Source organism: Eublepharis macularius, chromosome 5 (genome assembly GCF_028583425.1).
Source record: "Eublepharis macularius isolate TG4126 chromosome 5, MPM_Emac_v1.0, whole genome shotgun sequence".
Classification (NCBI taxonomy): domain Eukaryota; kingdom Metazoa; phylum Chordata; class Lepidosauria; order Squamata; family Eublepharidae; genus Eublepharis; species Eublepharis macularius.
Genome location: NC_072794.1, coordinates 77,192,903 through 77,214,147, shown reverse-complemented (window position 1 = coordinate 77,214,147; position 21,245 = coordinate 77,192,903). Strand labels below are relative to the sequence as shown.

Genomic DNA, 21,245 nt, shown 5'->3' with positions numbered 1-21,245 from the left:
CATAGCTGATTTATGGTGACCCCTGGTGGGGTTTTCATGGCAAGAGACTAACAGACATGGTTTGCTATTGTCTGCCTCTGCAACCCTGGTCTTTGGTGGATGTGTCCCATCCAATTACTAACCAAGGCCAATCCTGCTTAGCTTCTGAGAACTGAGATCAGGCTCATCTGGGCTATCCAGGCCAGGGCATACTCAGAGGTACTATCATGTGTATTATTACTGAAGTGGCACAAGCCTTTGAAAAGATGAGGTGAGTGTAAACTTCTAGTTAACAGCCACTACTAGTCTTATACAAAAGCACAAGGCTCATCTGAAATTCTCCATATGTCAGTAGGCATGTCCATGGGAACTGTTATGATTGACGTCTCTTAGAGTTCAAAACTCAGTGAATCGTGATTTAACGTATAGCTTGGTCTCACCCCGCCCCCCCGCCCGCATGTGAATGGCTCGTGGCCTGCTTTGGGGCTGGGGAGTGGGGCCATCGTCCCCCACCGAGAAAGGAATCCTTTTGGCGCTCCCTTTTGTTTGTTTCCGCGGCCAGGCCAGCAGGGAGCGCCGGCGAGCTAGGCAGGACTGCCTGCCTCCTCGGGGCGGCGGGGCTGCCTCAACCTGGGATGGGTCGGTCTGCGGCGCGGCGAAAGTGACAAGGCAGGAGGCAGAGGAGAGCCCGAGAGCGCGCGCGGAGGCACTAGTTGTGCGGCGCGAGGCGACGCGACGCGCGCGGGAAGAAACGGCCCGGCTGAGGAGTGCTGGATGGTGGCGCAGTGAAGGCGGACGAGGAGCCGGCTCAGGAATGCCGCGGCAGCTCCGGCTAGGCGGCTGGGAGAGGAGCCCCTTCCTGCTCCAGCTGCTGCTGTGGCTGCACACGCGGAGCCTGGCGGAGCCCGCAGCCCAAGGTAAGCGAGGCCCGACACCGCGGCGCCTCTTCCAGCCCCAGGCAGATGATGCGCCTGGAGGCGCTTTGCTTCGCTTCCTCCCTGCCCGGCTCTCCAGCTTGCCTGGAAGTCGCGCAGCAGCCGAGAGGCTTGGGCAACGTCGAGGGCGCTGGGAAACTTTTGCAGCTGCCCTTTGGCACGATCCCGAGCGCGCTTCCTTGCGCGCGAGTCCCGCCGAGTTGCAGGGGTCTTGCTGCCTCGCGTGCTCCCACCTGCGAAGGAGGCCCGTTGGACTCTACGGAGACGAGCGCAGAAGTGGGCTTCGCGGGGTGGTGCGTGCCGGGGCCGTGGGAAGGAGCCTGAGCTGGTGCACAATCCTGTTCTGTCGTGACTGAGATTCCGTAGCGGCCGGGCGCCCAAGCCGGAGTTCTCCGCTGTGTTTTTGAAATTCGTGATTGCTAGGTCGGCGTGAGCCCCGATCGCAGAAATGCTCGGTCCCCTTACACCAGGGGACCCACAGCCTCCTGCTTTAGCAGTCTCCTTGTGGCAGAAGAGCATCCCTCGTGTTAGTCACTCCAAAGGCCAGCCGTATACGAAGCGTCCATTTCACTCTCCCGGTTTACCGAATCTAGTGGGCGTTGCCCACTGTTAAAAGTTTCTCTCTCCTAAATCCAGGTCTGTTATCTATGGAAAAATACTCTGCACATGCTCAGGAACACCCCACGTTCCTTCATAAGCTCTAGGAGTGAGCCTAGAACTGAGAACAGAGTCCGAGGCTCAGCTTGGGAGCAGAGGTTCAAACCAAGATGTCCTGGCTTCAGCGGTAGGGCTTGGCTGTGCTAGCGATAGGCGTCTGTTTTTGCCATGGGACCCCTCTGCTTTGCCGTGACTCCAGAGCTGAGACAGAGTTGTTCTGTCCGGCACCATCCGACAATGTTTGTTTTGCTCTCTCCTCTGCCAAAACTGCTGCAAGAAGCAAGCAGGCGTTCCTCCCCCCCCCTCTCTATTTTTAGCAGAGTTTGCATTTTGTTGAATGAAATTGGGGATTGATGCAGGCATCTAGATAAACAAAGCCTCGAACTGGCCAATTGTTACTTTATCACCTTCCCATTTTTGCAGTTTGCGGTAGAGCTCAGTCAGATGTGCATGCATTATGGTGATGGCACCAGCAAAGCCAAAGGGTAACTATTTGTTCAGGAAGGCTGTTGTGTGGACTCCTTCCCAAGCCTCGGGTCTCAGGCCTTACCTGAGTTGGCTTCTTCAAATGTTTCCTTTGTGTTGGTGTTAGGCAAGCACAGGCATTATTAATATATCTCTGGGAAACCTCTAGGGTTTCCCTTTGGGGCATAATGAAAAGGAGGCTGGGATGTTCTGATGATTTTCCTGTGACCCTTCAAGGAAGGGGCTGAAAAAAGTTGACTGATCCAAGGGCAGAGGTACTGAAGCCTGTGTAAAAGCAAACAGGACCATGCAGTCGCGTCCCCGATAGACAACTGTGGCCACTTCCTGGGTTGGTGTGGTACAAGTATTTAAAAATGTCTAAAAGAACTCTGGGAAAGAACAAATCAGTCATTATATAGCTGCCTGAAAGAGTAATCATAATTGTGCATGATAGCAATAGTTGGCTGGAGTTCTTTAAAATTAGAGCTCTGCTGGAGACTGCATGTCCGGGCGTTCACTCAGTGTGGATTAGTATAACGTGCTTCTTCATCTTCAGGTGGGAAAACCTAATGATGCTGTAGTCTTGTTGAAGTACTGTGAACCTGGATGGTTGGCAGACTTTGGAGAGCCCCGTATGAAGCTGCTTTTCAAGCAAGGACCTGCCCCTATATATTAATGAAAACAATGACCCAGAGAGATTAGTACCTGCAGTTGCTCTCATTTGTCTCTTTGGTCCTTCTCCTTTCTCTGTTATCCTACAATGTCCTTGGGGCAGGGACCATTTAAAAACATCCTATAAAATATAATGTTGATGGTGCTGTGTTAATAAAGATCGTCAGGGTTACTAATTAGCATTCTTTAATGATGGATAAAGTGAGTATTATACAAGTATATGAGAATGAAGAATATGGGCTGTGTTGGTTTTCCAGAGTATTTCAAGGTTTTGTTGTTTTGTGAGTGCAGAGTGTTTTTTGTCTAAATCCACTGGAGAGGTCACAATAAGTCAGTTAGTGCTCCTGGTTTCTTTATTTTTTGTATATATATAGTTAATCAGTGTTGTAGTTATCAGCAAACATAAATGTGTGAACATGAAGTGCACTGTAAACATAGAATGTGCTTCCAAGCGAGCATAATTGCACAGCAATGAACTGGCCTAAGCAGAATCTTGACAGGGAAGGATTTGACAGAGAACAGCTTGATTATCTGTTTATGAGTCATGTTATTATTTAATTAACCAAATGGTGAAATATACAAGAAATATCTTTACAACTTTATTTTTGAGATTTATAGTGACATACATGTGTGGTTCATTTGTTGCTCGGACATTAAAATTTCAGGAAAGATGGCTAATTCTGTGAAATTTTGGAGACCAAACATATTTATTGCAACAAAATGTTGGGTGAAAGTCAGTTCCTGTTTTGCGACTAATCATAAGGACTAGCTACTTTGTAAATATGTAACAAATCTTTATTTTATAGTTCAGTCTAAAAAGAACAAAAGTAAAACAAACTTCTAAACTATATAGAGCTAAGAATCTGGAGGCCTGTGATCAAATCTAGCCTCCAACAACTTCTCATTTGGCCCTTGATTCCAAGAACTGCTCTCTGGCACTGTTATGCGTACACACGAACATCTCAGCCATTTCCTCCCAAGTGGTGCATCAAATCCAAAGATGAACAGGGAGACACTGTAAGTGTGCAAACCAGGAGGACTCTACTCAAGCCTCTCTTGCTGTACCCCCTGGGGAAAGGGGGTGGGTCACAGTGCCCTTTGCTTGTGTTTCGGAGAGGGTGGGAGTTAGCCGACCAATAGGATATTTTTGCTTGTATTTCAAAATGCAAGACTAACTAGTGTTGCTTTCCATTTTAACTCTTACCTTTTTCTAAAATGAGAATGGAAGTCAATGTCCCCATCCCTTTATCTTGAATATTCAACTGAAATGGTGACACAATTGAAATCAAAAGGTGGGATCAAGATGCCATGTCGCAGTCTGAACTATTCTTAAATCTTTCTGAATGTTGGAGTAACCTAGTTTGATCTGGGCTGCCAACACTAATATTTAGGAACCAATTGCACAAAATAAGGCTGTATTGAAATTGGTGTCAATTTGTTACTCTTGTAGTCCACCTTTGCTCTGAGGAGGTCTGTTTGGTGTCCATGGAATCTTCCATTTTCTCACAACAATTCTTATAACGTGAGAATGTGAAAAACTTGTACAAGGCCACCCAGCTATTGTACATGTTGTACAATGCAAATCTGGCTTTGCCATTAAATTTATACTTGATATGAAGCCAAGCCAGTCCCAGTTTCCTGATGAATGTTACTCCTTAGTGGTTTGTGCTTGCAAACAGAGACTGTTGCATTCACAGTTGTCACTTTTATATGTGGGTATGAACATGGCAATGTGTGAAAGGATTCCTGTGGCTGAGTAGAGTTTTAAATTTAGGTTCACCACATGCAATTGGCTGTCATTTTTACCCTTTTTGTTATACATTTTTGTCATAAATTTCATATTGGGTATAAGTCATAATAGTTGATAGATGATGAAATAGTCTCTGTTAGAGCAGAAACTGATCTCTTCTTAGAAGTACGGTATAATTAATTATAAAGAACATTATCAGCCAAGTAAGATTATATCTATTCTCTTGGTGTGGAAGGATGAGTAAAAGACCACTTTATTCTGGGAATATGTTACTCCAAGAAAGCAAAAAGGGAAAGTTAATAGGTAGGATTTTATTCTTTTTACAGAATATCTTCTATGGAATTTTAAGTCTCTAATTTATCTTTCTAAAGTCTTAAACCTTTTAATCCCTCTTTAGATAATGTTCTGCTGGGTCTTTGCAGTTTATATCGCCATCACACTTCTTGCAAAATATAACCAGGCTGTCTGTTAAGAGACTTCTTGGACAGCTTCCTCATGTTTCTGAACATTCCTACCTTTTTTTCCTTCCAAATTTAATTGCTTTGTAAAACATTTTTCAAGTTTGACTGTGTATTCTGTTTTTCTTCTGATAGTTGGCCAAAGCAAGTCCCAGAAATGATAACGGCAATAAATATTTGACTTGGATTCATAGCTATGCAGCGCACTGCTCTTGTGTTTATATATGTGACATTCCAGGAAGATATTGCAGAAGATACCCTTAAAAGCAAAGTGGTTACTTTAATATACAATTGTTTGCATTTTAATCATAGTATAATAGCTCCTAAGATTCCACCCATTGAATATTTGTGACAGTGAAAACCTAATGTTGTCACTGATATGGCAAGATGTTTTATGTCTCAGTGGGCAGATATGATATATTCTTCAAGTGCTTGAAATATCAGACAATCTCTGCCTACAGGCAATTACTCTGTGAAGCCAAGCATGCCTTTTGTCTAGGTGTAGCTTATCTCTTTCATTTAATTATAGTGTCCTTTATTAGCTGTCCCCTAGTTTTGCAGCAGCAGGAGGGGCAGCACAGCAAAACTTTTCCTGCTGGCACCCTGCCGACAAATATAATGAGGCTGATGAAGATGGAAATGAAATCTTGATAAAGATCATGTTTGAAGTGTTGGTCAGATAGCATAGCTACCTTTAAAAATTACTTTTGTTTTTATACTAGTTTCTGTCACTTTCTTTTACTTCTTTTTCTGGAGGCTGAACTGGGTATTCCAAAATAAGTCCATGAGATCTGTTCAGTGAATTGGTCCAGTCCTATTTAACATTATAAAAAACTATAATAGTCACTTTTTAAAGATGGTAACATGTCACAGTTATGCTAATTACAAAAACAAATTTGTGACATATAAAACTTGTTGATTAAAGTGTCTGTTCTAATGTTTTTATGCTTTCAAAATATTTGACCCATCTTTGAACAACATTTCACTGGTCAAGTGAGCAAATCTAATATGATTAGTGTAATGCCAAACCCTATGCCACAATAAATTTGTGACGCATTGTTTATTTTATTTACTTAATTTATAGCTAGCCTTTCTCCCCTGAATAGCTTACATTGTTCTCTCCAAAGCTGTATAACACCATATCCTCACAACAACCATATAAGGCAGATTAGGCTAAGAGTATGTGACTGGCCCAAGGTCACCCAGCAAGCTTCCATGGCAGAGTGGGGATTTGAACCTGACTCATCTAGATCCTAGTCTGACACTCTAACCATAACACCACACTGGCATCAGGGCTGCAACATAGAAGTAGTTGTTCTTGAGGTTGATACAGATGAGTAAGGTTGGATACAAACTGCTTGTCAGTCAGACAGCTTGCTTGACCACCTAAACTGCGCCACCTTTTATTATGGTTTCCCCTATCCCTCCCAAGCCACAGGGCCTGCGAGCCATTGTCTCAAAGGTGAACTTATAAGTTGCTGCACCTTTTCTCAGCTTCCTCCTTGACCAGTTGCTGCACTAGCATTAAGACTGCAGGACCTGGAGAAAAGCAGAATGTTACCAGCATATTGAAATCCCCACACTTGTACACATGTGGAGAAGGAGACAGAGATCAATATGAAAGGAATAATTTTGAATGTGTGGTGTTAAATGCGACTACTCATATTAGGTGTGCATTGCCTTTGCTAAAAAATTCTGGGATATGGTTTCAATAAAACATAGGAAATTTTAGATGTTGTTCTTAAATAGGAAATTTTAGATATGTATCCTTTTTACTATGTGTACAGTTTCTGGGCATGTAGGATTGGCAGAAGTTTTCCAGCACATGTCTACATGTGCAATTATTAAACATAGTGATCTCCTGCTACATACACAAAAATGCTATTCCATAGCATGAAACTTATGTTTCATAAGTGAAGTGCTTCATGAGCTGCTTTTGCAAGGGACATTTGATCTCTCTTCTTTAAAAAATGTGACCCATCTTTCCCTTGGTTATTTTTCAGGGTTCCATCTGTTCTCCATATGCAGATAACGCATCCATATCCACATTTCAAAATCCAAGGCAGGTAGATTTATACCCTTTCTGCTGAGCCTGCAATCTGCCCATCAATCAGTCAGTCATTTATTATTGCAGCAAAAGCTAGTAAAACAAAACAAATCTGAGATAAAAGATAAGTTATCACATCAGAGCATAGCAATAAGATCTGAACATTAATGAGAGGAAAATTAATAAAATAACAATGAAGATAAAAAAGATTTTAAAAATTGCAAAAGCAGTTATACCACATTTTCAGCTAAAAGAAGTCTATGTTTTCTAATGGCTAAAGACCAAAATCTGGCCACGGCATAAGCTACTGAACTCTCAGTGTCTTCTAAAAGGAAATTGTGCAAAATTTCTGGTCTGAAGTCGAGAGAGGACTGCAAGGGATTGAATTTAGACAACAGTGGCAATATAAGGCAAGCTCGTTCCTCTTGATAGAGTTCACAGAATAAGAGGACATGAGTGACCGATTCCACCATGTTGGTCATACATGGGCATAGGCATTCATGCACTGGCAGTCGAGCAAATTTACCCTGCAATACAGCGGAAGGAAGTGTCTCAAATGGGGCTCTGGAGAATGCCCATCTGTAAGACTCATGAGTGATGTTGGAAAGGTAAGAAGCAGCAGTAAAATTGGGGCTGAATTTTAAACATTTGAAGTTCTTGGGCAGCAGGGCTTCTTCATTTTGTAATTCAATATCAAGAAGTCTCTGTGTAACGGAAGTTCTTGCCATTTGTAGGCTTCCATAAAAGAGATCTTTTGGAACTAAACCGATCTGTTTAATCTTATTAAGAATTTGTGTAGACAAAATAGGATAGGGGTCCGAAGCCAGAAGGAAAGGTATTAGGCCCTTCGGCTTGTAGTGAATTTTTAGCCAGAGTGATATTGCTTGTTCCAATTTGGTGGAGTGGCTTGGTGCCAATTTGGTGTAGTGGTTAAGAGCGTGGGACTCTAATCTGGAGAACCAGGTTTGATTCCCCACTCCTCCACTTGAAGCCAGCTGGGTGATCTTGGGTCACTCATGGCTCTCTGGAGCTCTCTCAGCCCCACCCACCTCATAGGGTATTTGTTGTGGGGATAATAATGACATACTTTGCAAACCGCTCTGAGTGGGCATTAAGTTGTCCTGAAAGGTGGTATATAAATCGAATGTTATGTTATTATTCCCAGACTTTTGTTTCTACTCTGGGTAGACCGTCCTCTTGCCTGAGTATTACATTGGAAGTACATTGAGGTACACCAAATAGGGATCTAAGAAACTTAGACTGGAAAATTTTGAAGGTCTTTAAGTTGACAAAGGGACTGATCTGCGAGCCATATAAAAGTTGTGCCAATGATTTTGTTTGATAGATTTTTAAAGCCATAGGGAAGAAGCCAGCACCCTTCCTTCTAACCAATCTAAGGATAGCATTTGCACTTCTCTCTGCCAAAATAGCTGATGAAGACAAATGCGCTGAAAATTTGGAATTATAAGAAAAGGTGATACCTAAATCTGCCCATCATAATACACCCATGAACCCAGTGTGCAGGGCCAGCATGTCCATTGAGGTGGGTCTGGCAGCCGCCTCGAGTGCTGAGGCGCCGGAGGGGGTGCTGGGGGCGGGGGCACATGCTGCCCCAGCCACCTGCCATCCCTGGCCCGCAGCTGCTGTGCCCGGCTGGGAGCTCGTGTTGGCGGTGGCAGCATGGGGCAGTCTGAGCAGGCAGCCTCCCAGCCCTCCCGCTTAGTTGCCCCGTGCTGCTGCCGCCACTGCCAGCACACAGCTGTGGGCCAGGCATGGCAGGCAGCCAAGGTGGTGTGGGGCAACTGAGCAGAAGGGCTGGGAGGCCACCTGCGCGCCGTCCCAGCTGCCTGCTACGCCAGTGGAGCTGGCTCGCAGCGGCATGCTACGTGATGACGTTATATGCAGTGGTGTCATCACATCATCCGGGTTTGCGGGCGCGTGTGCAGGGGCAACAACAGCCCTGAAGCTGCCCCCAGCCTCAGGTGCCAGAAAGCCTGGCACCGGCCCTGCCAGTATGCCCACCCCTTTGACCTATGCTTAATAAAAACTAGGTGGTATTTATTTTATTTGTTCAAATGTTTAACATTTCCAACCTTGGTTTAAATGTGTCCTCTTGCAATCTTTAATTTACCATAACTGCCACCAGCCTTGCTCAGGAAACCTCGAAGAAGAAATGCACATGCATTTGTTTTGTACAGAAAGCTGATAATAATAAACACAAGATAGAAAATATTTCAAGGTGGCAGCCCTAGTTTCTTATTGGCAGGGATGGCTAGAGTCTTACACACAATATGGGGAAAATACAATAGAACCACTTGCCATTTTTTCTTAAAGAGTGAAAGAAGAGCAGCCAGTGGAACAAAGGGATTCATTGCATCTCTGAGACCCTTTTACTGTCTTTTGAGCTTTATTGACAGTCATCTGGCTGTGTCCAGCAAGACTTCAGTAACGGGATATTTGTAGCTGATGCTGTGGAGATGGGAACTTTTAGTTCAGTTTAAATGGAGACAGTTGTCAGGGCGTGCCGCCGCTGCCGCTGGGTGTGGCCCTGGGCGGTCTGCTCCTGACGTCATAGGGGGGCCAGGGATGCTGCAGGACCCTGCTCTGTGGAAGGAGGGGCGGTATACCTCACCCAGACTCCCTCTCAGTCCACTCGCTGGCCTGCTCAACCTGGCCTGCTTGCCCCCTGTGTCCTTCTTCATCCCCTCCTTCCAGAACTCTCCTCCAAACCTCCACTCTTGCATTGCACCGTCCTCACTCCACATCATCACTCCTCATTCACACCCACCACCACAGGGCTCTTCCCAGCCAGCTTTTATAGGGCTTCCTTCTACTGTCCCACCCCTCTTCCAGCCTGGTCTTGGGCTGCACCAAGCAGTTGCAGCTGGGGTAGCTGATCTGGCCCCACTGACCAGCACCAGCTGTGCCTTGTTCCCTGGCTGCCCAGCCTCCCTGCCTTGGCTGATTGCTGAAGGCCTGTCCAGCTGCAGTTCCCTGGCTAGCAGCCCGGCCTCCCTGGCTGAGCTGATGGCTGAAGGTGGGTCCAGCTGCGGCTCCTTGGCTGGTTGCCCAGGGCTTCATGCCGAGTGCCTCCACTAGCCCCACCTGGAGTGGCTTGGCTTTTGGCAACTCCTGGGCCAGGCTACTATTTTCTAGCTGGGGCGTGGCTTTGGGTTGTTGGGGCTGCTGCTGCTTCTCCTCCTCAGGTAAGGCCTTTGGGTGGGTGACTGCTGGGCCCCCAATCCCTCTGCCCTTGCCCCCTTCCGCCTTGCTTAGTCCCCTTTCTTTTCCTAGGGGAGTGGGACTCGCTGGCCTCTCTCTGTCTCCCCCTGCCTCCTGAGGCCCTGGGCCTTTGCCCCTTGCCCCTGGCACTGGCAGGTTCTGGCCCCATTTGCCCATGGGAGGGGTTGGCCTGCTGTCCCCCAGCTGCCCCCTCTGCCTGCCAATCAGACCGGTTGACCTGCTGTCAGCCGGCCGACCAGTTGACCTGCTGTCTGCTGGCTGACCAGTTGACCTGCTGGCTGCTGGCTGCCCCCTCTGTATGCCTGTCCGCCAAGTTGAACTGCTGTTCCCTCCTACCAAGTCTGGGGGCTGGGACCCAGACCCCGGACACACCCCCCCGCTTGGCTTTGAGTTGTGGGGGTCCGGTTCAGTCTCGAACATGCGGGACATGAAGTCTGCGTCCACATGCTGTGCCCCCTGGCGGTATTTGATGGTAAATTGGAAGGGTAGGAGGGAGAGGTACCACCGCAGCACCCTGGGATTGTGCGCCTTCATGCGGTGGAGCCACTGCAGGGGCGCATGGTCCGTCAGCAGTACAAAGGGGTTGTTGGCCAGGTAGTACTGCAGGGCCCCCACTGCCCACTTGACTGCTAGGGCCTCCCGCTCCACTGTGGCATAGCGCTTCTCTGCGGGCTGTAGCTTCCGACTCAGGAAGAGAATGGGGACGTCTATTCCATCACGCTCCTGAGTCAGCACAGCCCCGAGGCCGGTGTCTGAAGCGTCTGTGGCCAGCGTGAAGGGTCGGTCAAAGTCCGGGTTCCACAGGGCGGTGGCGTTAGAGAGGGCTGACCGCAGGTCTCGGAAGGCCACCTCTAGTTCTGGGGTCCACCGGACTTGGTTGGGCATCCCCTTCCTTAAGCAGTCCGTCAGAGGTGCCGCTCGGGAGGCAAAGTGGGGGATGAACCGCCCATAATACCCCAGCAGTCCCAAGAAACGCCGGACCTGCTTCTTGGTCTGGGGCTGTGGGGCATCGGCTATAGAGGCCACCTTGTCCGGCGGTGGTCGGACCCGTCCTCCCCCGACCACGAAGCCAAGGTACTGCAGCTCCTGGAACCCCAGATGGCTTTTCTTTGGGTTGGCCCGCAGTCCGGCCTGTTGAAGGGCTCTCAAGACTGACTCCAGGTGCTGGAGGTGGGTGGGCCAGTCCGGGCTAAAGACAATGATGTCGTCAATGTAGGCCATTGCGTATGCCCGGCACTCGCCCAGCACCTGGTCCACTAGTCGCTGGAACGTGGCTGCCGCACCATGGAGACCGAAAGGCATTTTCTTAAATTGAAAAAGGCCTCGGGGGGTGGCGAACGCTGTTTTCTCCCGATCCTCAGGCCGCACGGGCACCTGCCAGTATCCCTTGGTTAAATCGAGAGCCGACAGGTAGCGAGCGGACCCCAGGTGATCCACCAGCACGTCTGCTCGGGGCATGGGATAGGCATCGAACTTGGCCACCTTATTCAGCTCTCGGTAATCAACGCAGAAGCGGGTGGTCCCGTCCGGCTTGGGCACCAAGACTATTGGACTCCTCCAGGCACTCCGTGAGGGCTCAATCACCCCCAGCTGGAGCATCTCGTCCGTCTCCTTTTCCACTGCCTCCCAGCGCTTTCTAGGGATGGGTCGCCACGTAGCCCGGGCCGCCTGCCCTGGCTCGGTTGGGATGGCATGCTGTATCAGGCTGGTGCTACCCGGTCTGCGGGAGAAGACGCCTGGTACCTGGGCCCATAGAGCCTGTAGCTGGGCCCGTTGAGTTGAGTCGAGCTGGGGGTCCACCTTGGGCTCCTCGAATTCTGGGCCTTCTGTGGTCCACGGCAGTTCACTGGACGGGAGTTCCAGGGGGTCCTCCGCCAGCTGGCACTCCTCGCTGTCCCGCTCGTACCACCTCTTCAGCAGGTTCACATGGAGCGTCCTCCGCCGGCGCCGGCCCGGCCCGCACTGCAGCTCATAAGTGGTGGGACCCAGTACCCTCCGAATTTGGTAAGGGCCCCTCCATGGGTCCCCCTCCTTCCGTGGGAACACCGAGTGGTGTACTAGGACCTTTTCTCCAACTTGGAAGGTCCTCATCCTTGCACCCCGGTCGTAGGCAGCCTTCTGCTGCGCCTGGGTGTGTGTTAGCTGGCGGTTTGCCTCTGCCTGGGACTTCTGCACCCACTCACGGAGCTGGCTCACATACTCCTGTATGGGGGGAGCAGGGCTGCTGGCGCGGGGACTCCACCGTTCTGCCAACCGAGAGAGCATCCCCCGTGGCTTGCGCCCATATAGCAGTTCAAAGGGGCTATAGCCGGTGGATGCCTGTGGGGTCTCCCGGAGGGCGAACATGAGGGGGTCAATGTACAGATCCCACTGGTGGGGCTTGTCCCGGGTCATCTTCCTCAGGGCTTCCTTGACGGTCTGGTTCAGACGCTCTGCCAAACCATCCGTCTGAGGGTGGTAAGCCGAGGTGAATACCTGCCGGATCCCCAAATTCTGGCAGAGTTGACGCATGGCTTTGGCACGGAACGGCCCCCCCCGGTCCGTCAAGATTTCGTCCGGCAGGCCCACCATTGCAAACAGCTTGGACAGGGCCCGTATCATCCCCGGGGTCTGCATTGTCTTTAGTGGGATGACCTCCGGAAACCGCGTAGCATAGTCCACGATCACCAGGGCAAAGCGGTGGCCCCGGGGGTGTGCGCGGCAGCGGGCCGATAAAGTCCATTGCGATGCGTTGGAAGGGTGTCTCCATGACGGGCAATGGGGAGAGGGGGGCCTTTGAGGGGCGCCGTGCAGCCACCCGCTGACAGGTGGGGCATGAGCGGCAGTGGGCCTTCACGTCCGCATTCACGGAGGGCCAGAAGAACCGCTCGAGGACCTTCTTCAGGGTCTTGTGGTGCCCCAGGTGCCCGGCCCAAGCATGCTCATGGGCCATGCGGAGAACTTCCGCCCGGTAGGCTGCCGGCACCAGTAGCTGGCGGACCTCTCCCTGGCCATTTGGGGCACGGGCCAGACGGACCCAAACCTCTCCTTGCTTCTCGATGCGGGGGAGCCGCTGGGCCCTTCTCTCATCCCGCACTTGCTCCTCCTCACGAGCTGCTGTATCTCGCAGGCGCTGCAAGGTCTCGTCTGCACCTTGGGCATTGCGGAACCGGCGGTCTGCTGGAGGACCTGCGGGGTCCTCGGCCTGTGGTTCGGCCACTGGTCCACAGGAAGGGCCCTCGCAGGGGTCAGCTGCCTCCTCTACCTGCAGAGCCACAGCAGCTTGGGGGGTTGCCAACGCCCCCATCGCCTCCCTGAGTAACCGGGAAAACTCAGGGGCATCTCTCCCTAGCAGCATGGGGAGGGGTAAGTGGGCCACCTTGACGACCTCTATGCGGTGGATCGCCCCCAGGTATTCCACCGTGACCCAGACCGCAGGATACGGCAGGGTGCGGCCCATCACATCTGTCACCGGGATCCAGCGGTGCACTGGGGTGGCAGCTGGGACGAGTTGGGTGTGGATCGCCGAGACTGCGCTCCCTGAGTCCAACAGGGCCTGCAGGCTCTGCCGGCCTATCCTCACGGTGGCGCGCAGACTCTCTATCCTCTTGCCAGCTGGCGGGTTAATTTCCCAAGCCAACGCACATACCACTGGTGAGGAGGCTGTGGGGGTGCAGGCTTGCATCCGCTGCTCCACGGCCTGCATTAGCTCTGCCTGAGCTGTTTGGAAGGCTGCCTCCAGCTTCCTCCACATCCTGTCCAAGCATTCCTCTAGCCACAGTCTGAGGTCTGCTGGGGCTACGGCATTGGGATACCTCCCTTCGACTGGCGCCTGCGTCGGACCGACTTTCCCCGTACGGGCCACCAACTTGTCAGGGCGTGCCGCCGCTGCCGCTGGGTGTGGCCCTGGGCGGTCTGCTCCTGACGTCATAGGGGGGCCAGGGATGCTGCAGGACCCTGCTCTGTGGAAGGAGGGGCGGTATACCTCACCCAGACTCCCTCTCAGTCCACTCGCTGGCCTGCTCAACCTGGCCTGCTTGCCCCCTGTGTCCTTCTTCATCCCCTCCTTCCAGAACTCTCCTCCAAACCTCCACTCTTGCATTGCACCGTCCTCACTCCACATCATCACTCCTCATTCACACCCACCACCACAGGGCTCTTCCCAGCCAGCTTTTATAGGGCTTCCTTCTACTGTCCCACCCCTCTTCCAGCCTGGTCTTGGGCTGCACCAAGCAGTTGCAGCTGGGGTAGCTGATCTGGCCCCACTGACCAGCACCAGCTGTGCCTTGTTCCCTGGCTGCCCAGCCTCCCTGCCTTGGCTGATTGCTGAAGGCCTGTCCAGCTGCAGTTCCCTGGCTAGCAGCCCGGCCTCCCTGGCTGAGCTGATGGCTGAAGGTGGGTCCAGCTGCGGCTCCTTGGCTGGTTGCCCAGGGCTTCATGCCGAGTGCCTCCACTAGCCCCACCTGGAGTGGCTTGGCTTTTGGCAACTCCTGGGCCAGGCTACTATTTTCTAGCTGGGGCGTGGCTTTGGGTTGTTGGGGCTGCTGCTGCTTCTCCTCCTCAGGTAAGGCCTTTGGGTGGGTGACTGCTGGGCCCCCAATCCCTCTGCCCTTGCCCCCTTCCGCCTTGCTTAGTCCCCTTTCTTTTCCTAGGGGAGTGGGACTCGCTGGCCTCTCTCTGTCTCCCCCTGCCTCCTGAGGCCCTGGGCCTTTGCCCCTTGCCCCTGGCACTGGCAGGTTCTGGCCCCATTTGCCCATGGGAGGGGTTGGCCTGCTGTCCCCCAGCTGCCCCCTCTGCCTGCCAATCAGACCGGTTGACCTGCTGTCAGCCGGCCGACCAGTTGACCTGCTGTCTGCTGGCTGACCAGTTGACCTGCTGGCTGCTGGCTGCCCCCTCTGTATGCCTGTCCGCCCAGTTGACCTGCTGTTCCCTCCTACCAAGTCTGGGGGCTGGGACCCAGACCCCGGACAACAGTTTCTCCTGGCACCAGGCCTTTACTTTGCCCTTGGATGAGCTTTTGTACCAGTCTTCAGTTTTGAGGTGGCTTGCAGACTGACAGGGAAATTCTTTAAGCTTCTTGTATCCCTATGAAGCATTGCTTGAATCTAAGCCTATAGGACTGAACAGTTAATTACTACTGAGGTCCAGCTAAGTAAAGAAAACATCACATTCAAGCTGGTGGGAGGTGATAATGAGACACTGAGATCATCACAAAATTTTGGAATGTATCAAGGCTACAGTTCTTCCTTGGGCATTTAGTTACAATCCTAATCTACACTCGTCCTACTTCTGGATTATGTCCTTGGAAAAAAACCCCTATGTATCTTAAATTTAAGCTTTCCTAAGCAAGTGCTAGATCTTTGAAAAATTGTTTGTGCGTTCCTAAGCATAGACAAAAAAGCCTTCCCTGAGGTGTGACACTGGATACTGCTCTTTAGAGACAGGCAAGGAAATGCAATAGCCTTTGGAGACTCTGAAAATCTTACAGCTGAAAACGCTTCAAAACCTCTTAACTAAAAGCAGGTGCTTGTTACACAGATGTTATCTTGCATACCAGGAAAATTTCTGAAGTTACTTGATGCAAAATAAAAATAAATAAAGCCTTTAAATAAAACCCTAGTTGTCTTGTCAGAATTAGGTGATTTGCAAGTTTCTTTTTTCACCAGAAGATCTACTTCAGTTGGATGAATGATCCCGTTTGAAGGAGTGGTATTGATACATGGCAGTATCTTGCCTATTAATGCATGTTGTAGATTGTTATTTAATTTATTAAATTTCTAACCCACCCTCCCCATGAATGGGCTCATGGCGGGTAACAACATGGTTAGACTACAATAACAATATTTACAGTATAAAATGAATAATAAAATACAAAATACAAAACACAATTTAAAACCATAAAACCATATCCATCAGCAGCGAAGATATTAAAACTATATACCTCTTCAGCATTTTGAGGGGATAGGGCAGGCTGGTCATAGATTTTTCAGATAAACAGCAAGCCAAGGCCACAGCAGAGAGGCAGACTGGATAGCCTGCCCAGTCCCCAACCACTACCATAGGCCTGGCAGAACATCTCTGTCTTACAGGCCCGGTGGAATTGTAATAAGTCCCGCAGAGCCCTGATTTCGATGGAGAGAGAGTTCCACCAGGTCGAAAAGGCTCTAGCCCTAGATGAGGCTAGGCAAACATCCTTGGGGCCAGGGATCACCAGAAGATGTTAATTGGCTGAACAAAGAGCCCTCTGGGGAACATGTGATGAGAGGCACTCCTGCAGGTATGTAGGTCCCAGTCTGTTTAGGGCTTTGCATGTCATAGTCAACACCTTGAACTTGACCAGGAACTCAACTGGAAGCTAGTGCAGCTGGCACAAAATAGGTCTAATGTGTGTCCTAATTGGAGTCCCAGTGAGGATACATGTTGCTGCATTCTGAACCAGCTGTAACTTCTGGATGAACCTCAAGTTCAGTCTGGAGATGGCTGTTGCTTGGATCACTGTTTCCAGGTTGCTAGTCGAGAGGCATTTGGTTGTTTTAATATTCTTGTAAACTACTAAAGCAGAACATGTTTTTGGTAGGTTCCTGAGGGAAGAAAATATTAGGAATGAATCAGAAAAGCAAGGAATATGTATTTTGAATCAGCATCTAGTCATACATCTTCAGAATATATATATAGTCCATTTAATGAATTCTCCATGTATCTCCCATCTAGGAATCCCAGCTCCTGGTTGGGAAATTCTTGGAGATTGGGGGGGGGGGTTGGTGTGGGTAGGTTTTGGAAGGGAAGGAACCTCAATGGGGTACAATGCCATAGAGTCTACCCTACAATGTAGCCATTTTATTCAAGAGAACTGGTCTTCGTAGCTTGGAGATCAGTTGTAATTCAGGGAGCTCTCCAGCACTACATGGAGGTTGGCAACCCTAATTGGAACTACCAAGATTCTTCTGTAAATATATTTATGTAATATGTTGTTGACTAGCTGTCACTGGGGTAGCAACTTTCTGGAAAATCTTTATCCCTTATTAGGCCTTCAGAGGAAACTGGTGCATAATGGACATAAATTTTTAAGCCTCACTTACGTGGTGTCTGATGAACACATCAGGAAAATTGGCTGTAATCAACTATTGCCTGCTAATGCCACTTATATTTCAAAACAACTTCAGGAGAGGGAAATGTAGAGCAAAGAAAAGGCATAAAGTGGAAAGGAATACTGACATCTTTTCCACAGCTGAAAATTATCCTAGGCTGCTTCCCTTCTCCTAATGAGCTTCCAGATGTATTTTCATGAAGGTAATGGACAGTTCTCTCTCAAACATTTGTGCTACTGGGGAACATGTTCTTACTCCTTGGCGATTTCACTCTGTTTTTCTTCTGACATGGGTTCTGATCTCTAGAAGTAAATAGGATGCTATTAATCACAATAAAGAAACAATGAGGTTTTTTGTAGTTTGTGGAAGAGGTATGCCTTGTTCAAGTTACCGTGTATGTTGATGTTGCTACATTAATATGTAGGGGAAATGAGTAAGTTAATGAAAGGTGCAGGTTGAAAAGGACTACTGTTGCTGTTCTCTAGAGGTGGACTCTTTCCTTTGCATCGTGTATTTGAATCTAATTAGGTAGCATTTAAGGCTGAATCCTGGTCTGCTTACAGTAACTAAGTCTGCTGTCTTATACACTCTTATTTGGGAGTTAATATATCACTGAATATTAGGGCCTTTCTCATTTCGCATTTCCTCCAACAGTTTGGGCTAACAGTTTTAAAGATTGATTTAAACTTAGATGGAGTTAAATACCAATTTTAAAACATTTTATAATATTGATATTTAATACACACAATTCTGGATGTATTTGAAGGTGAAGCCCAAATTTTCTCCCAGTCTATTTCGGTTAGCCCTATCTCTCTATTCTTTTGCCACCCTGTGATATACCTTGGTGAAGGGAAATTTGGTAGATGTATTTTCCGGTCATTCAGGTCTTTTGGAGGGAAATAGGAGGGAAATTTGTGAGGAGATTTTAAAAATTATTAAAGTTTTTTTTTTATAATGTTAAAGTGTTGCTGTTTGATATTTGGCATGATTGTAGGTTGACAAAAGAATATATAGTTTTGATTTCAGCATTGTTGGCAGCGGCAAGATTGTTAATGGAAATCGAATACCCAACCTATGAAGATGCAATGGTATAATAAAATATGGGAGATGTATGTAATGTGTAGAATAACAAACAAATCTTTTTTTGAGGAAAGCTAGTCATGAAGAGGGGTGGAATATGGTGATAGAACATCTCAAGTGTAATATTATCCCAAATAGGAAGGACTATGACATGTTTCTGAATTAATTGAATTTAAAATGTTATTTTCCCTTCTCCATGATTATAAATTGTTCTTAATTTTAATTTTTCAATTTTAAATCCTTATGATATTATGTGTATTAATGTTTTGTATATTTTGTTCTAGTTAATTAATACATTTTTTTTTTAAAAAAAAGAATATTAGGGCCTTTCTGTTCACAGTCAACAAATGTATCTTTGTGTAAGAGATCCAAACATGTTTCTTCAAGATAGCACATTTCCCCCCAGCCCTGAAGCCGTTAGGGGAATGCATATTCTGTCTCCCCTAGATAGCATATCAAATATAGTAGTGTGTGGTGTTGGTTGCATGATGACCACAGGCTCCTGCGGACGACCAACACTCTACTCTTCCTTGAGCTGAGCTGCTTATATTCCAGTCCTATCCTATCATGTCTCAGTAATACCACCTTGATAGAACTGCCAGTCCCCCAGCGAGGATGGGAGATCCCCTGCTCCCAGCCTCTGCCCCCCACTACCACTCACCTGGCTGTCGGGGGGGGAGGCCCCAGGGAATGGGCCCAGGAGGCAAAAAAAACCCTCCACAGTGGGCCATCTCCCCACAGGTGCAGTGATGTCACTTCCAGGATTGACATCATCGTGCATGGCAGTGAGCAGCCCATTTATGAACCTACCCATCCACTCTGGTCATCTTTGGAGGCCCTGCTTTGGGTTCCCTGCCCATTTGAGGCTATACAGGTGGCAACTAGAGAAAGGGTCTTCTCAATCACAGTGCCAAAACTTTGGAAATCCCTCCCAAGGGAGATTAATCTGTCTCCCTCTATCATTGTCTTCCATCAATGAATAAAGACTTTTTTAAAAGTATTTTATGCTTGTATGTTTATATGTTTTTATTAAATTGTTTTATATATTATTTTAAATGCTGTTTTAATGTTGAAGTGTTTTATTGTTTTAATGTTTGCTACCTTAGGGACCCTATCTGGGTGGAAAGGCAGCAGAGAAATGCTTTAAATAATAAATAACATTAAATTTATCCTGCTTATTTCCCATGTATACGTTGCAATTAGCCTACTTTTCTAATTATTCTTCAAGAATTTAAGGGGGAAAAAAGAATTTAAGAAGTTTAGGTTTAATTTCACCATGAGTGGTGAAGTGATCTGATAGTTATTGCTAAAGTACAATGCATGTTGGTATTCGAATATTGTTAGGATTCTAATCTTAAACCCATTTTATAGAAGACAACCCCTGCACAGAATAGTTTGACCTCTCTAATACATCTTTTGTAGAACAGTGCCCCCCAAACTTTCAATAAACAAGATGAAACAAATGAGCAATTCAGGTATGTGGCACTAACTCATGTGGACCCCAACCATTAGCATCAACTGGAAGCTTTTGGCTAAGCTTGGGGTCCACATGAGTGCACATCTGTTTTGTCTTTCTTATTAAAAGTTTTTAAGGGGCATTGTTCTATAAAAGCTATATTAAAGTGGTCAAACTATTCTATGCAATGGATTTGTGTAGTGCTGCCTGTGTTCTTTAGACTGGTGAAAAGAACTGGACGCAGTTTGGTACTGTAGCCTTAGGGTTTGCAGCAGGAAGCAATTCTTGTGGTGTCAAATTGTTTTTATTCCTTTTTACTCTCATTCCTGAAGCTTTTGTTGTGAAATACTATACATTGGATAATAATTGGTTAATAGAAGCCAGTCTGCATACTGCATTTTTATGCAAATACTAACATGTTATAGAATTGCTAATCGCTAGATTCTCTGATACTGCAGACATCTGGATAAATCCTTGGTGAATTAAACCCTCACTGAGCAAAGCCCCATGGGGTTAAGAATGCCACATTCCAATCTTTTTTGCTGCATACTGAAACAACTTGGAAGAAGGGTGAGTTTTTTTGGTCTATCGGTATAAAGTTTGGCATTGCTTTAAAAAATTGGTCATTGGTACATCTGAGGGAACAAAACTGGTAAAATCTTTGGGTAGTAGGCTTGTTAAATTTCATTTATCAAAAGACTCCATCCCTAGGATATATTCACACGACACCTCCATGAGCAGTGCATCTGTAACTATTGGGGGGTGCATCTTTATATTTTTGTAGAAAACATCACTTCTGATAGAAAACTTCCACTCCTTTCTTCATCTTAAACCTAGTTTCTTGACCTATGGAGAAGCAATGTGCTTTGAGTTGAAAACTTATACTTTTTAGATGATTAGACTAAAAGTATTAAGTGGAGCCCATGTTGTAGGGGAGGGTTTCTTTTTAAAAGGCTGCTGTGTATATAGGGTTACACATTTTTATCTATGTAAAGTATGTACATACCATCCTCCTTCTGTATGTATGTCACATCTTCTGTCAGTTTCCTTTAGATGGACCCAATTGCTTCTTCAGACACATTCTTGTTGCCTGTGTTGTATTTATGAATCACATAGACCACCATCACACAGACATTTGCACAATGCAGTTGTTTCTCTAGTACTTCTTTTTCATGCACTGCACACTGTTAAAAAGAGAGAAATAGAGACTACAAACTGTATTCAAGACAGACTGTTATTTTTATTTTTATACAGACTTTATTCTCCTGTGGTGCCAACTGACTTGAACTAAATGTAAAATGATAAGTAATGCACATTCAATTTATGATCATACAACCTTTGGCTGTTTATTAGAGAAATTAAGACCCCGGTGAGGAGGAGAGAAAAACTGGGAAAATACCCAGTGTTTTTCTTGTTTTTTTTCTTTTGAGGATTCC

The 21,245-nt window shown here is 47.5% G+C and overlaps 1 protein-coding gene across 1 annotated transcript in view; it reads left to right on the top strand.

Annotated features, from left to right (window-relative positions):
* The first annotated feature begins 673 nt into the window (after positions 1-673).
* The window catches only part of ROR1 (receptor tyrosine kinase like orphan receptor 1), a 272,791-nt gene continuing 252,219 nt past the window's right edge, over positions 674-21,245 (top strand). Inside the window, exon 1 of the mRNA XM_054981388.1 lies at positions 674-896. Coding sequence (XP_054837363.1) covers positions 794-896 — 103 coding nt within the window. The 5' untranslated portion in view covers positions 674-793. The remainder of the gene's footprint in view (positions 897-21,245) is intronic.